General features: G+C 38.6%; 1 protein-coding gene, 1 long non-coding RNA gene and 1 pseudogene across 2 annotated transcripts; all 3 read left to right on the forward strand.

Moving 5' to 3' along the window:
* The first annotated feature begins 3,786 nt into the window (after positions 1 to 3,786).
* On the forward strand, positions 3,787 to 4,191 carry LOC143550947 (uncharacterized). Its single transcript, XM_077041496.1, has one exon. It carries the CDS (start codon positions 3,787 to 3,789, stop codon positions 4,189 to 4,191), a length of 405 nt encoding a protein of 134 aa, XP_076897611.1.
* Positions 4,192 to 7,261: 3,070 nt separating this feature from the next.
* LOC143551711 (cinnamoyl-CoA reductase 1-like) lies at positions 7,262 to 8,673 on the forward strand (annotated as a pseudogene).
* Positions 8,674 to 10,795: 2,122 nt separating this feature from the next.
* Positions 10,796 to 12,133, forward strand: LOC143551721 (uncharacterized). The gene is made up of 3 exons (XR_013138547.1): positions 10,796 to 10,859; positions 10,962 to 11,079; positions 11,938 to 12,133. It is a non-coding gene; the product is annotated as an uncharacterized LOC143551721 (long non-coding RNA).
* The last annotated feature ends 3,780 nt before the right edge of the window (positions 12,134 to 15,913 follow it).

Genomic DNA, 15,913 nt, shown 5'->3' on the forward strand with positions numbered 1-15,913 from the left:
TGTTCACCCTTGAGGTCAATTAATTAATCTGAACAAGACATATGAAAGATAATCTATGTTACACTAAAACATCACATTATTTTATGCTGTTAATATAGTTCCAGCACACTCAGCACTACCAAACAAATGAGTATCGACAAAATCCGGTAACTTATAAGAAAAAAAAGGCTTCTTTGCATACGACTCAATTTTAATAATTTTTGTATCAAGCATATATAAAAGAAAAAAACAAAACAAAACGACTTTTTTTTTAAATATCAGAGATTGTTTGTTATTGGTGAAAAATTGTATGTTATTAGATAAAAATTAAATTTAGTGTAAATATAAGCTGAGAGAAAAATTATATCGAGATGAAACGCTTATTAATTACAGGTACCCATTTGTTAAAAAGTTAAAATGTAAAAAAAAAAGTACCAAACAAGCATTCATTTAAAACTAGTGGCATTTAACGCGCTACACCGCAGACATCATCAGTCGGTATCAATTCGACAAGATATATGTACGATACCAGTATGCGGTATAAATCGAAAGAGAAAACACAAAAATAAAGTCGTGATATGCCCAAAAGAATATCGATGCATTTTTTATATAGATCGAAGAATGAATACCAATACCGGTTCCAATACTAATAATACCGGTACCAATGTTCTGTTGGTGTCTATTCGGTTGTACCGGCCATTATGTGTATGACACTCCGTATATTATTTCTCATTTCTGAAAAGGAAAAAACAAAACGAAACTATATTTCTACTATGTATTAAATTTTCAACTTAAACTCAAAATCAAAAGTTATATAATTCATTAACAAAATTAATCAGCTTTCAGTTTTTCATTTAAAGATATAATAAGGAAAGTTGTTTTAACTTTCTTGATGATGTAATTTGAATTAGTGAAGAAACTATGATTAAACTACTAAAGCCTAAAGATTTAAGAAGTTAAGGACTTTGAAGTTATTAACAAACAACTGTCAAATGAAAGCACTGAAGTAAGAAACATGTATTTATCAACAAGTATTGGTATTTTCCTTTAAACAACTACATAACTCACCTTTAGAGAGAAAACTAAAAAACTCCTAAAGAATTATTTTTAATTAAAAATAAAAAAATATTTTCAAAATTCTGTTTTAGCCATTATTCTTATATTTTCTTATATTTCACTCAAAAAAAATAAAAAAAATAAAAAAAACCCGCTGTAATGCACATACGTATTACTATGCGATACCGTTGTTTTACACATGTGTATTACTATGTATTTTTGAGTTTAATAGTGTTTTATTGCATATATTCAATATTTGTGTATTGTATATGTGTAGTAGTGTTGTATTATATAGAAAAAAAAATAATAATAAAATAAAATTCGATGTGGTGCACATGTGCGTTAATGTTGTATTACACATACGTACTAATGTGTATTCGATGTGTGTATTAGTCTTATATTGCATATATACAATAGTGTGTATTAAATATGTGCAATAGTGTTGTATTCTATGCAATACAAACATTTTTGCATATATGCAATGCACACTATACCAACAAGTTTTTTTTTTTTTAACAACATACAAGAATAATAGGAAAAAAAGAAACTTCAAAAAAAATTTAAAAAAAAGTTAAAAATAGTTTTTTAGGAGTTTTTAAGTTTTCTTTTTAAGAGGAGTTTTCACTATCACCCACCCATATATATATATATGTTTTGGAAAGAATCAGAAGCAGATGTGATGGTAGAAGTCTTGAAACTACCAAAAGTTTACAAAAATAATCAAGAAAATAACCCCGAAAAGAAATCCGTACCACGATGAAATCCACGAACTTCAAATTCACAACCGTGCGCCAACGTTTACAAGATTACAGAGAGTACCAAGTGGTTGTTCATAGGATTTCATAAAAAAAAATGGGCTAATGTTGGATTATGAATTTGGAAAAAGGGGGATGGGTTCAGAAACCAGAGTCATGTTTTAGGTTGTGTGGGTTTGTTTGGGAAAAAGATGTATCATCCAACACTTTATAAATATAAATATAAACTTACATGGCAAAATTCAGTTTTCTTAAATATTTTTAAATACTTTGGTCTAAATAGCTTTAAAAAAATCAAATTCATGTATGCTCACAACTTGTTGACAAAAATATCATATTCTATCTACCATGAGAGGTAAAATGACACGATGAGAGGTAAAAATGTGACATGTGGTGATCAAGTCAGTATAGCCGTAATAAACAAATCGAATTCATAGTTAACACTACCAATAATTGTATACAGAATTTTATCGTTGTTGGATTTGAAGAACTAATGTTTCATCAGAAACTGTCTCACCGACTGCTTGATGTTGATGAATTATCTTGCCTCAGTATACGGAGTACTTGGGTCTTGAGTTTGAGATTTCTTTGCAAAGGCTTGATGAAAATAAGTCTCTTCTATGATTTCCCATAGTGTGCAGCATATGTAGTATTGATAGCTAGCCACACAAGTAATCTAATTGAGTTGAGATTACTTTACAAAGGCATTCATATATGCATGCTCAAGCGCACCCGTCAATGTGTTCCCGGTCATGTAATCATGTCATTGTTAGAGTATATTTGATGCTTTCTAAAATCTTATTGTTTTAAGTATCGTCACTATCAAATGCCAGATATCTCGAGCTGATATCATAAAAAACTTGAAAGATAAAGAAATTAAAATAATTCAAGTGTACAACACTTTTTATTATCAAAAAATGGTAAAAAATGGTCATACTCTTTATAGGTAGACAGCATAGTCGGGCCATAGTGGGGGCAAAGGGACTCTCCAAATTAGAGTGTGTGGTGGCCTAACACACTAGAAGGTCGTCGTTCTAAAAAAATGGTAGGGAATTATAATGACGTAACAAAACGAAAATAATAAGTTAACATGTATATGATATATAATTATATATGCATACATGTAACTGAATATCTCTAATTCAAGGAATAAAACCAGGCAATTATTAGATTATTTTTTATATATAATTATATATACTGTACAAGGACATTGGCGACCCAAGATTTCCTTTCATGGGTGGCGATCCCGGGGGAGGGGGGGGGGGTTAACCAAAATTTTTACGAGGGACAATCAAGATTTTCAGGTATAAATAACACTATTTCTTGCAACCGCCCAGTATTGTGTCTATGTGGCTACGTCCCTGTATGTACACACTAGCTAAGCTTACTTAGGGCCGGGTCCCCCCCCCCCCCCGGTTTTTTCACGTAATAGTATAAATTTACCCGTTTTCGACCAAAAATTTGAGTCCACCCCCCATCATTTGTGAATTTTTGTATACATTTTGAGTCCGCCCTATTATATAAACTAAACTTATTAATATTTATATTAAGCATAGGGGTCTTATTGTAATTATTGTATTTAGTAGGGTTAATATGTAATTATTTATTTTATAAATAGGGATGATGTTAGACAAATTGTTGTTAAAGTATTTAGTATATTCAATCGTATATTGTGTATTGATTTGATCTTTGATTTCTAATAGTGGCACCCATGAATAACTTCAAAGGTTGATAAAGAAGTTAAAGGTTGTTAAAGGTTGATAAAGAAGTTGTAACTTCAAAGGAAGGAGGGACACCCATGAGTTTTCAGTGCTCTGTGTTAAACTCCAGTAACTGTGTTAAACTCCAGTAATTACACCATTTGGGCAATAAAAATTAGATCAATCTTTAATGTCCATGGAATTTGGAAGCCGTCGAACCAAAAGAGGGCACCGAAGTTGGTGAGAAAAAGAATAATACCGCAATTGCATTACTATACCAATCGATTCCAGAAAATATGGTATTGCAAATTGCTAATTTTACTTCGGCCAAAGAAATTTGGGACGCGTTAAAGGTTCGACATGTTGGAGTTGACAGAGTTAAAGAAGCGCGTTTAGAAACACTCGAGTCAGATTTTGAGTCTCTAAAAATGGGTGTAGACGAGTCGCTTGATGTTTATGCCAGAAAAATTAGTGAGATTGCATCACAAGCAAGCAATCTTGGGCATACTATGAATGACAAGAAACTGGTCCAAAAATTACTCAGTTCGGTGCCAGAAAAGTTCATTCAAATTGTTGCTGCGATCGAGCAGTTTGTTGATCTTGGTGCAGTGCCATTCCAAGAAGCCGTTGGAAGATTGAAGGCTTTTGAGAAACGCACCAAGAAGAAAATAAAGGAGGAAGACATGCATGACAAGCTTTGATTCTCCAAAGAGAACGAAAAAAAGAAAGCTAATGACCATAAATGTGAACGTTGCGGTCACGAAAGTTCGAAGCAGCAAAACAACGGACATGGTCAAGGAAAAAATTTGAGGTCATGGAAAAATAAAGGTGGGAAGCATGGTAATCGAAACAAAGATCACATAAGATGCTTCAATTGTAATGAACTTGGACATTTCAAACATGAATGTCTAAAAGGGGAGAAAATTGTGGAATCAAACCTGATCCGGGAGGAAGATGACGAACCAACGCTACTTTGATGGCAACCGGATCTTGAAGAAACGAAGAGCTCACTTAAACGAAGTTTAGTTTAAGGGGGGAGTATTAGTATATAAACTAAACTTATTAATATTTATATTAAGCATAGGGGTCTTATTGTAATTATGTATTTAGTAGGGTTAATATGTAATTATTTATTCTATAAATAGGGATGATGTCAGACAAATTGTTGTTAACGTATTCAGTATATTCAATCGTATATTGTGTATTGATTTGATCTTTGATTTCTAACACGCCCCCTGATGTCTTAGTCCAAACTTCGCCACTGTATGTACATGCATTCATCGGTTCGTCATTTCCATGCGTGAGGGAATATTACTTTGATGAAATACTTATGTACTGAGCTTTTAGCTGCCCGTGAATTTGTGCTTTGTGTCTCGTCATATTTGGAACATATACGCTTGGGATTTTTATAACTATAGTTGCTTTTAAGATCAATAAATAATAATTACGTGTTACACAACATCACATAAATTACGTGTTACAGTTTTTTTATATAGAAATCTGCATGTATTTTAACATGTGTCATATTGCATACCCTGAAGCAGGAATCTTGGCTACAAAGACAATAAACATTGACGGTGGATTTTGGGTCTATTACATTTTAAATGCAGGAGAATTTTTTTCATACAACAAGGATTCTTTGAGCTAACTTTTTGGTTTTATAGTCTAATATATATTATATAAGAAACTAGTAATTGACCAAAGCGTTGCGGCACATCAAACCCTGAAAAAATATTAACCTCCGTGAAACTCTATTTGGAAAAAAGCAAAACCTAACCCACGTGTTGTGTCTGTTAAACCGTTGAAAAATTAGCGTTTTCGAACAAAAAAAATGTAATAAATGAAAGCACAAGTTTATAATGTGTTATATTATATTGTTAAAAATGTTGAGAATAAACGTCACTTAACTAAAGAGTTGTAATAGAATTTTTGAGTTATACTTCTTGTAAGTAATAAAACTGAGAGTTACCTTTGTTTTTGTGTATAATTTATCGTTTGAGTCATATCGTTGAGTTGGACGGCTTACGGGATGGGTTGAACTTGAACATAGTGACGAAGTATAGTGAGGGCCAGGGGTGCTCGCCCTCCCCTGTTGTGTTTTGTGCAGCAGTGTAAATTTACTCGTTTTTCATCAAAAAAATTTTATATGTAGTGTAAATTCACCTGTTTTTTTACCAAAAATTTAAGCTCGGCCTTGAGCCCCCCCCTCTCAACGTTTTCGTCTAAACTTCACCACTAGTTGAACATATTTACTCAGAGCAATGATGATGCTCCAAAGTGAGGGTGACTCACAATCTACTAAGCTCCAATTGTACCGTATTGACAAGTAATGATTTTGTTGGCCAAAAAATATGCCACTACTCAAAGTGATTGAACAGGTGGTGGTTGCTATTGAAAATCAGATTGTGAAGTTTAGTGATGAATCACATCAATGAAATTGGAATTTGGAATGGATTTAATTATCTTATGAAATTGTGATAGGTAATTCAAAATTCAAGAAATCGATTTTTTAGCGTTACTTAAAATAACTCGAAGCTCATTTGAAAAAACCTTGGTAATAAGTGATAACTTGCTCGAAATTGACTCGATGCATATGAGCTGCTTGGCTCGAGTTGGTTGTAAATGAACAAAGTTTGAGCTGACCCTTGCTTGTACGTGTTGATTGATTGGTATAGCTCAAAACTAAATGTTGTTATTTTATATCCTAGTTCGTTTTATTCTTTCTAATTACCCCATATTTAAATCCATGTGTCGAAGCTCAAATGTTATGACTCGAGTGCCCAACCCGATATTCTCATAGCGGTAATGGATTTGATGACGAATGAGTTAATTTATTTCTTTTTATTATTATTTTGGTGACCTGATATTCGACCAACTACTTCCTAAGTTACTGTTCATAGCGTTTAATATTCTACCAACTATTTACCCGTTTTAATTATCTGTAAGGCTATGTGTAGTGAAGGGCTATAAAATATAACCGATTTTCGCCACGTGACGTCACGTTAGCGGAGTAACGATTTTTATTTTAAGGGTGTGGTGGTATTGCAGCCCCCTTTTTATTATTTTAACATAAACACACAACATACATAGGCGACAAAAACCCATCACCCCTCTTATTGCCGGGGGGGGGGGGGGGGGGGGGGAGGTCCTCTCCTTTGTTGCCCAAAATCGCCCCTTTTGTCGCCCTATTACACATTGCCTAAGGATCTTCCATCATCGATTTAAACTACTATTCTAGTAATTTGTGATCTTGAAAGTGTATATGTTTTGTATTCTCTTGAACTGCATTTTAATCTTACTTTAATTATGCTATGCATTTAGTAGCATAGTTGTTTTAATATTGAAATGTTGATGGAACTTATTTCGTACTGGTTTGTATTTTATTACTATTTAGCTTTTGCTTAAAATACACGAAAATATATTGTTACAAATAATTAATTGGTGGGACATAGACTCCAATCATGTTACACTTTGAGGTGTTCAAAACTTCAAATTTCTCTAAGCTTTCTAAAAAAAGAAGCTCTGAAATATTAACATGCTCAAAATCAACTCGATTTTAAATGAGTTGGCTTGGCTTGGCTTGGCTCAGCTCGGCTTGTCTTGTAATCGAGCCAAGTTTACGTTGATCTGACTAGGTTCAGCTCGACTCGTGAACAGAAATCTCCATTTATAAATATTAGCATATATCCACGGTCAAAGCATTAGTATCCCTCAACCCATCCCTTACCAATACAATTATGTCTCCGGCATCCAATCAAGTCATTTGCGTTACCGGCGCCGGCGGATACATTGCCTCATGGATGGTCAGAAAGGTTATATTGTTAGAGGAACCGTTAGAAATCCAGGTACAATATTAAATATTAAATGTTGTTTATTTATATTTCAAATGTCTTAACTAGTTTTTCATGTTAAAAAATATTAGATGACCCGAAAAATAATCATCTAAGAGAACTCGAAGGAGCGAACGAGAGATTAACTTTATACAAAAGTAATCTCCTCGATTTCGAGAGCTTACGAGAAGCCATCAATGGATGTGGTGGTGTTTTCCACACTGCTTGTCCAATCACTAATGATCCGGTATGTATTTAGTTCACTATGACATGCTACAGTTACAGGAACGTCTACCGGACAGGTACAAAACTAGTTCATTGTATGTTTAAGCAGGAAAAAATGATGGAGCCAGCGGTGACAGGAACAAAAAATGTGGTAGCAGTCGCGGCTGAAGCTAAAGTCCGACGAGTGGTGTACACCTCGTCGATTGGAGCAATGTACATGGATCCTAACCGGACTCCGGATGATGTTGTTGACGAGAGTTGTTGGAGTGATTTAGAATTTTGCAAGAATACTGATGTTTGCCCTCGTCCCACCCACCCTGTTCGGCTATTGCCATTTCTAAATTTCATTTAATTAACTATTAATTTGACGATGGTCTTTTTTTATTGGCAGAATTGGTATTGCTATGGAAAGGCGGTGGGGTGCATGGGACGAGGCTAAGGTGAGAGGGGTTGATCTAGTTGTGGTGAACCCAGGGCCCACTTTTGCAACCCATGCTTAATGCAAGCCCTAAGCATATTTTAAAGTATCTCACTGGGTCAGCAAAGACCTATGCTAATTTGGTCCAGGCATATGTTGATGTACGAGATGTGGCACTGGCACACATTTTGGCGTTCCCTCGGCTTCTGGTCGCTATCTATGCGTTGAGAGTGTGATTCATCGCCAAGAATTGGTCGAAATTTTAGCCAACCATTTCCCTGAATACCCGCTTCCCACTAAGTAAGTTCACGTACTATTACCACTGCCGCTACCACTACCGTTACTTTTGTGGTCCCACGCTGTGCATGCTTAACACCTATACATGACAATATGTCCGGACCCATGTACCAACTGCACCTCATCAGTGCACCTTAGAATCCAAATGTAATCATTCCTTTAAAGTTTAAGCCATAGATCAATTAATATTTATGATTTGCTACTTATAACTTACACGTGTAAAGATGAAACAACGCCAAGAGTGAAACCGTATAAATTCTCAAACCAAAAACTGAAGGGCTTGGGTCTCGAGTTTACCCCGATTAAACAGTGTTTATACGAGACGGTTAAGAGCTTGCAAGAGAAGGGCCACCTCCCCATTCAACTGACCCAGACCGACGATAACCGTATTCAGTCCTAGTAACTTTGATTATATATATATATATATGTTATATGGCTATGTTTTCATTGTGACACTTATATATGTTTATGGCTATGCTTTCATTGTAATATTTCTATAAATTTTATGTATTGTTGTCAATTCATTTAGTACAAGCACATAATGTTGTTCGTTAGGTAAACTCAGTTGATGTGTTACCTACAATCTAACTTCTAAGATGTAACTTAATGTGTGTATGCAACAGTGGAAATTAGAGGTGAGAAAAAACCCTGTTCTGGACCCGTTTTGGTTCTTCAGGAAAATCGTACCCGGAGACCTTTTACCTGGTCAAAACCTGACCCGGCAAATCCGGTCCCGGAACGGACTCTTACCTTACCCGAATATTGACTTTTGTTAACCATACCCAGAACCGGCTCCTGAAAATACCTAATTTGTGCACCTATGGTAGAAATTAATTAGCTTGGTGTGACTTGTTCAGTTGTTTGTACACCAACGACCAAAGTTTGCAACTATTTTGGGCCTTCTGTAAGTGGTTTTCTCAACCAAACTCGGCCCAACTATTGAGATGGTGTCAAAATTAAAATTTTCGGTCCAAAAAATCGCCCCCTAATCAGATGTCCTTTTGAGTTTTTGATTCCAAAAATGTCCCATAAACACTAGCGTCCGACCACAAAAGACTGGTGATGGCGCCCGTACTAACTTTAAATTAAATAGTTTTATAAAGTTCTAAATATATCATTACGTGGCTTATTTTTATCTATATGCCGACATGAATTTTATTCAAAACATAGTGGGATCAAATTTATATTGAACATTTCGATGTAAATTGACCCAACTATTGACAAAACGAATTTAAGTGTCAAAATTCGGAAACAATAGTTTGGCCCGTCCATGTGAAAAAAAGGCTTAGCAATTTCATGATGCATATAATGATTTCATCTGGAAAATATCAAAGAACTCAATTTTAGCAACCAGTCAGTTTTAATTTGGATTTTGTAGGGTTGGGCCGTATAATAAGTCTACACATAGAGGCCCAAAGAACCTTAGCCCATATGCTTTCTAAATTCTATACAAGGGGTGTTTCATCTATTTGGTAAAAATCCTCTATTCTGTTAATATATTTGGTAACTACATCATCTATTGTAGGCATATACATATGCATCTCAATGATGGACCGATGACTGATTTGACCATTATACAAGACTACACTACGACTTTTGACCCTTTCTAACGAGTTCTTCAAGGTTTTACACATCTGGAAATAATTGAATGAAGAAGATGAAGTGTGACCGTTTAATATAGCTATCGCCTATCACAACGGATCCGTGTAGCAACAATGTAGAAGTATATATATCCCTAAATTGGGCCAAGCCCAATGGTTTTAGGCCTAACACATAGAAGCCCATGAAACCTAGCCCAGCTGCCCATATGTGTCCTATATAAGTGACGCTTGAAACGTCAAGACTAAACCGTTTTTTAACTTTCATTTTAAACCGTTAACCCCGGTTATTGGTTTTTCTCAATGATCTGTTATCTTTACGTTTAATCTATACTATGCAAACTTTAAAATATTTATATAAACTTTTATGTGTAATTTTATAAAACTCCATATAAAAATTTCAATCCGATAAATACTTATTAATTGCTAATTTCTACCCTACCGCTCGACTAGCACATAGCCAGTTAAACAACCGTGGTTACAATAGCAGATAAGAATCCTGTAATTTGTCTTACGTATGAACAAGAAAGGGTTTTACTATGGACACACACCACACACACTAATACGCCGCGGATGGTGAATATTTATATATTTTGTTATTTTAGAAAGAGCAAAATTGATATTTTATTAACAATTTGGTAGAAAGTTTGATGGCATCTAGCTTAAGGAATACAACAGTGGGAGTCCAAAGACATTTTCCTACATGGGTTGGAAATCTTTTCAGTTGACTATCGCCAAATACTACTCACAGGGGTCGATCTAAATTTTTACACCATGATAGCACTAAAAAAATTACACAGGGGATTAATTTGGGATTAGTCGCTAGATTACGGATAACCTGGGGGTTAAATATTTGGGTTTAAACATTAAGAGTACATATTTTTTTAAAAAATACATATATAATTTAGTGAAGTTTGCCTGTGTGTTTTCGGATGGGTGCAGGTACATTTACAATGATAAAACACCCTTTGAGAAGCTTCCTGATAAGTACTTCTGCCCAGGTATGAATTACAGTTACTTTTGTTTGATTCTGGATATGATATATGAGTAATTATGAGTGCAGAATCCTGTGTTTTCTTATATGTTTGAATATATAATTGCAGTTTGTGGTGCACCAAAAAGAAGGTTCAGGGAATACACACCTGCTGTGACCAAAAATGCCAATGCAACAGATGTTAGAAAGGCCCGGAAAGCCGAACTCCAGAGAGATGAAGCCGTCGGGTAAGGCTTCTAAACATAAACTGATGCAGACTCGGAAGCGATAAAGTAAAAGTAATAAAAGAGACATAATTCCTATGAAGAAAAAATGTTTAATTAGGGACATTTTCGAAATTTCAAAACGAAATGGAAACATGAACATAATACATTAATTAGGGACCTGAATTATGTATGACGACTAGAAAACGAGTAGAGGTGGGCAAATAAACTGGTTAACTAAACCAACCCGAAAATTGAACCGAAACCGAACCGATTATGTAGAAACCGGTTTGGAACAGATTGAAACCGTAGGCTCGGAACCGGTTAATCGAACTGAAACCGGCCAAAACCCGATCCGAAACCGATCAAAATCCGAACCGAAACTAACCTAGTCAAGAAACCGGTTTTAACCCGCACCAAAACCGATCATAAACCGGTTTTAACTTTTGTTGACCAGACCGAACCAGTTTCAACCCAATCCGGTTTTGAGTTTTAAACCAGTTTGTGCACCTCTAAAAACGAGTCAAACTATTTTTTGAAATGTTTCAATGTTATGAAACTTGGAAATAAAGTCTTTTATGGCGGAATTGAGAGCCTAAATGATGGAATTTGGGTCCGACAGTTAGACCAAACCACCTACGGTTGTTTGTCACAAGGTCCGCTTGTCGAGACATTTTTGTTGACTGGTAATGGGCCCCGTAATTCCGCTCACAGACCAAGTTATGTTCTTTTTAAAATTTGAGTCCTTTATGCGGTGCTTTCCCTATCAAATTGGTCTATATTATATAAGAATCTGCTAACTCTTGGATTAGCTCCCCATCATACACTCGCAAATAACCGACATCTTTTAATACCTTTTTAAACCTTTTTTCTTTATTTCAGGAAAGCATTGCCAATTGCAATTGCAGTCGGAGTCGTTGCACTTGCTGGCTTGTACTTCTACCTCAACAATACTTTCTAAACAGTTATAATCTGATTTCAGTTTTGTAGATTTTGATTGTTCTTGTTCTCATTTAATTTTGTATCATCTGGTTATCATCCAACAAATTCATATTATCAAATCAAGATGTATCTTTTTGTCATTCTGTTGGTATATGTAAGTATTACATGTTTGTAACTTCATATTGCATTCATTTGACAAATGAAAGCGCCAATATTAAAAGGGAAAATGACCAAAATGCCCTTTTTACCGATCAAAGTAAACAAAATGTTTACCTCGAATCCAGTTGACCCGCCTACTTACTAATCATCACCAGACGAGATTTTCAACCAACAAAATCCAGCCACATATCAAGAAAATTGAAGAAACACTAACCGGACCCCGGGCAGATTACTGGTAACCTGGGGGTTGGAGAGATATTTCCCACGAGGGGTTAGACCCTTGGAAGATGGTTCTTCTGATAACCTGCAAAACAGACACCGTGAGCTCGTCACTGAGAAGGGGGGGTTCCTCCTTGTGACCACCCTCCGGCGTGAGAATCAGACTAGATTGCTCTTTAAATATAAAAGTATATTAAGAGATTGCTAGAGCAGATATCAGGTATATATGATGATAATATGATAAGATATGATGGTCATACCATTTGGGGTATTTATAGCCGAAGGTAGGTTTCCAAGGGGTTTAGCCGGCCCAACACGCTACCAACTGTAACCTATGCACGTGCCCTGCCTGTGAGTGGTGGATAGGTAGCGGCTGACACAGAGCAGGCGTGTCGTGCACTCTTCCTCTTCTGCCAACAACAGGCTAGGCACGTGGTATGGCAGGAGTTGGTGGGTAGGCGGCGGCTATTGGTCACAGTGCTGTGGCGTGCTGTCTGCCATGCTGCTGTCAGCGAGCTGTCGCATTCTTGGTCAGATCTTTTGTCTGTACCTCGTCAGGTATCACACAAAAGATCCTCCATCATACGGACTGGCTCATTTAGGCGGGAGTTTTCCCCCTCCCGCCTTTGCTCATTCCTTCAGGTGACACTGGGGAGAGTTAAGTGCCTAGTGCGTGTAGCCATGCTGCGCGGGTGGCCTTCCCTCATGGCTTGTATCCGAGGCTGCGGGAACAGGCGGAGTCCTTCACCATGGGAGGCATTTCCTGCGGGACCAGCTTGCATACTGCGCGTAAGGACGTCACTTCTCTGAGCATGGTTGGTCCTGCGGATCCAGTTGGTCTCTGCGCAGACGTCCCTGTTTAAGGTGAGTCTTGCGGGTCCAACTGGGCTCTGCTGGGACCTACCTCTTCAAGTCCCCCCAGTCCAATGTTCTTCTCATGCGTGTTTAATAAAGTGAGGTGAACTTTTGGACTTAAAAGGGTTTTGAAAAGGGTTTTGTAAGGTTTTCCATGGGAAGTCCTTGTCACTTGCAGAAATGCCCGAGTTTCCTGCTTGGTCTTTGGGTATGATGCGGGTAGGTCTGTAACCTCCTCGCAAGTCAGGAGCATTGAGTCCCAGTTGTGTGGATTCTCCATGAGGTTTTGGTAGTTTTGAACATAGTGATCAATTATGTTAAGACCACCAATTCCATCCTGGAGCTTCAAACAACGTAGTTCTCGATGTTCCCGCTATGCGGGGATGTTATTTCCGTTTCCGCAAGCATTGCCCAGAAGATCCTTCTTGGTTTCAATTCCCAGCGGAGCGCTAGGTATGTGAAGGGTTTCGCCTTAACACTGTACCTGCGCTCGTCTTACGGTTACTTTACTTCCAAGGTATTCCTGGCGTCAATTCCCTGCGGGTGCTAGGTATGTGAAGGGTTTTGCCTTTACACTGTACTCGCACCCGTCTTATAGTTACTTGGTTGCCGAGGTAGTTGGCTTCAATTCCCTGCGGGTGCTAGGTATGTGAAGGGTTTTGCCTTAACACTGTACCCGCATCCGTCTTACGGTTACTTGTTCACCAAGGTTCTTGGCTTCAATTCCCTGCGGGTGCTAGGTATGTGAAGGGTTTTGCCTTAACACTGTACCCGCATCCGTCTTACGGTTACTTGTTCACCAAGGTTTTCTTGGCTTCAATTCCCTGCGGGTGCTAGGTATGTGAAGGGTTTTGCCTTAACACTGTACCCGCATCCGTCTTATGGTTACTTGTTCGCCAAGGTTTGGGGGTATTTTCCCGCTTCTTTTTAAATTTTGAATTTTGAAATTCGAAAGGTTGGTGGAAAGATAGGAACAGTCCAAACCTCTGAAACGTCGCGCGACGGTTTCTTCTGACTGTGTCAGGACGTGCAGGAAGTTATGGTGACGTGACATTATATGGTCATTCCAGACGCTTTTTCAAGCGCGTGGGCGCGATTTTTCGGGCGCGTGGCCGCGAAGTTACTGGCACACGTCCTGTCAACAGCTGTTGCCAGTCTGCTTTTTGCCACGTGTCATAGTTTCATTGCACCTTCGATTTCTTCTTTCCTTCGCATTAAATTCACCGCATTAATTGCGATTAGTATATAAAGGGGGAGAGGGTTATTTGCAATTCACACTTTTCACTTTCATATCTTCTTCTCAAGTAATTTCCGGCGAATTTTTCTGTTCAGTAAAGCATTACCCTGAAATCTCTTTTCGTCTTTCTTCCACCATGTCTTCTCATGATGCTGATGACCAGAAGACTGCTGGCGAATGCCAGTGCTCTCTTCCTGTCGATCTGTACCAGTATATCGTCAGGAAGTTCATGCTCGAGTCTCTCGAGCCTGAGTTTCCTGAACCCCACCATACTGTGTACGATGCCCCTAGTGGCAAGATCGGGGTTTATGCTGCATTCTTTGTCTACGGAAACCTTAGGTTTCCGTTGACAAAGTTTGTGTACCGTGTCCTGGAGAGGCACGGTGTGCACCTGACCGAGGTGCACCCCATGGCCATTGCCAAGGTCCGGCACTTTGAGTGGGTGTGCCGGATACTGGGCTTTGAGCCCCTCGTTGACCGTCTGATGACCTTCTACACTTGGAGGTGCATCCAGGGGTGGTACACTCTTACAACCCGTATTAAGGGTTTAAAGATTTGTACCACCGAGCGGAGTCTTCGCTCATGGAGAAGAGAGTTCTTCTTCATATCCGCTCGCGCCATCCCCATCGCCATGAAGTTCAAGAATGGCCAGGCGCTTCCGAACCTTCCCGCCCTCAACTACGAGGAGGCGGAATGGTTCTCGAAGATATCCCGGGTCCAGTCCCCGGTTTTCCGTTTTCCGGAGTCGGCGATGGTGATGCTGGGGATGAGCCGGGTGTGGAAGGCGGCGAATGCGGATAAGGTTCCGATCGTCCTTGAATATGGTTCGAACTCTGTCCCTTATGGTACGTCTTGTTTCATTTTGCTGACTTCGATTTTTTCTAACTTTCTTGTTGATTTCAGAGGGGAACGATCTTCAGTCGCTCCTGAACCCGCGGGAGGAAGATGGTCCCGCGCGGATGGGTACTCGTGCTCTGGACGAGAACGAGTTGCCCATCTTAGAGCAGACCGCGGGTCGGTTCGTGGAGGTTTACCCGCCAGGCCAAGAGATCCTGAGCCACCGACGGCCAGGTAAGCCTATCTTCTACCCTGAACCTCTCAATGCTGTGCCTGCTGCTGGAGTTGACATTTCTTCTTCTGAGGAATCCGCAGAAGGTCCTCCACTGGTGCGGAAGAAAAAGGCTGCCGTCGGGAAAGGCAAGGAGAAGGTGGCCTCTACGGCCGACCCGGTAGTCCTATCTGACTCGGAGTCAGATAGTGTAGAGGTGGCGGGGAAGCCCGGTGGTGAGGAGACCACCGCTCCGGAGGCTGTAGCTGTTACCTCCGGGGAGGCAGCGACGACGACGGTTACCGGTGTCAAGAGGCCGGCTCCATCGGGTTCGCCCCCGCTCGTCCGTACGTTCAAGCTCAAGAAACCCCGTAAGTGCCCCCATAATTCTTGTCTAG

This window comes from Bidens hawaiensis, unplaced genomic scaffold (genome assembly GCF_021521415.1).
Source record: "Bidens hawaiensis isolate Kalapana, Puna unplaced genomic scaffold, B.hawaiensis_p1.1 tig00001016_1, whole genome shotgun sequence".
Classification (NCBI taxonomy): domain Eukaryota; kingdom Viridiplantae; phylum Streptophyta; class Magnoliopsida; order Asterales; family Asteraceae; genus Bidens; species Bidens hawaiensis.

What these genes read in the sequence shown, in the direction of transcription:
- LOC143550947 (XM_077041496.1), top strand. Translation starts at nt 3,787, where the DNA reads ATGGTATTGCAAATTGCTAATTTTACTTCGGCCAAAGAAATTTGGGAC.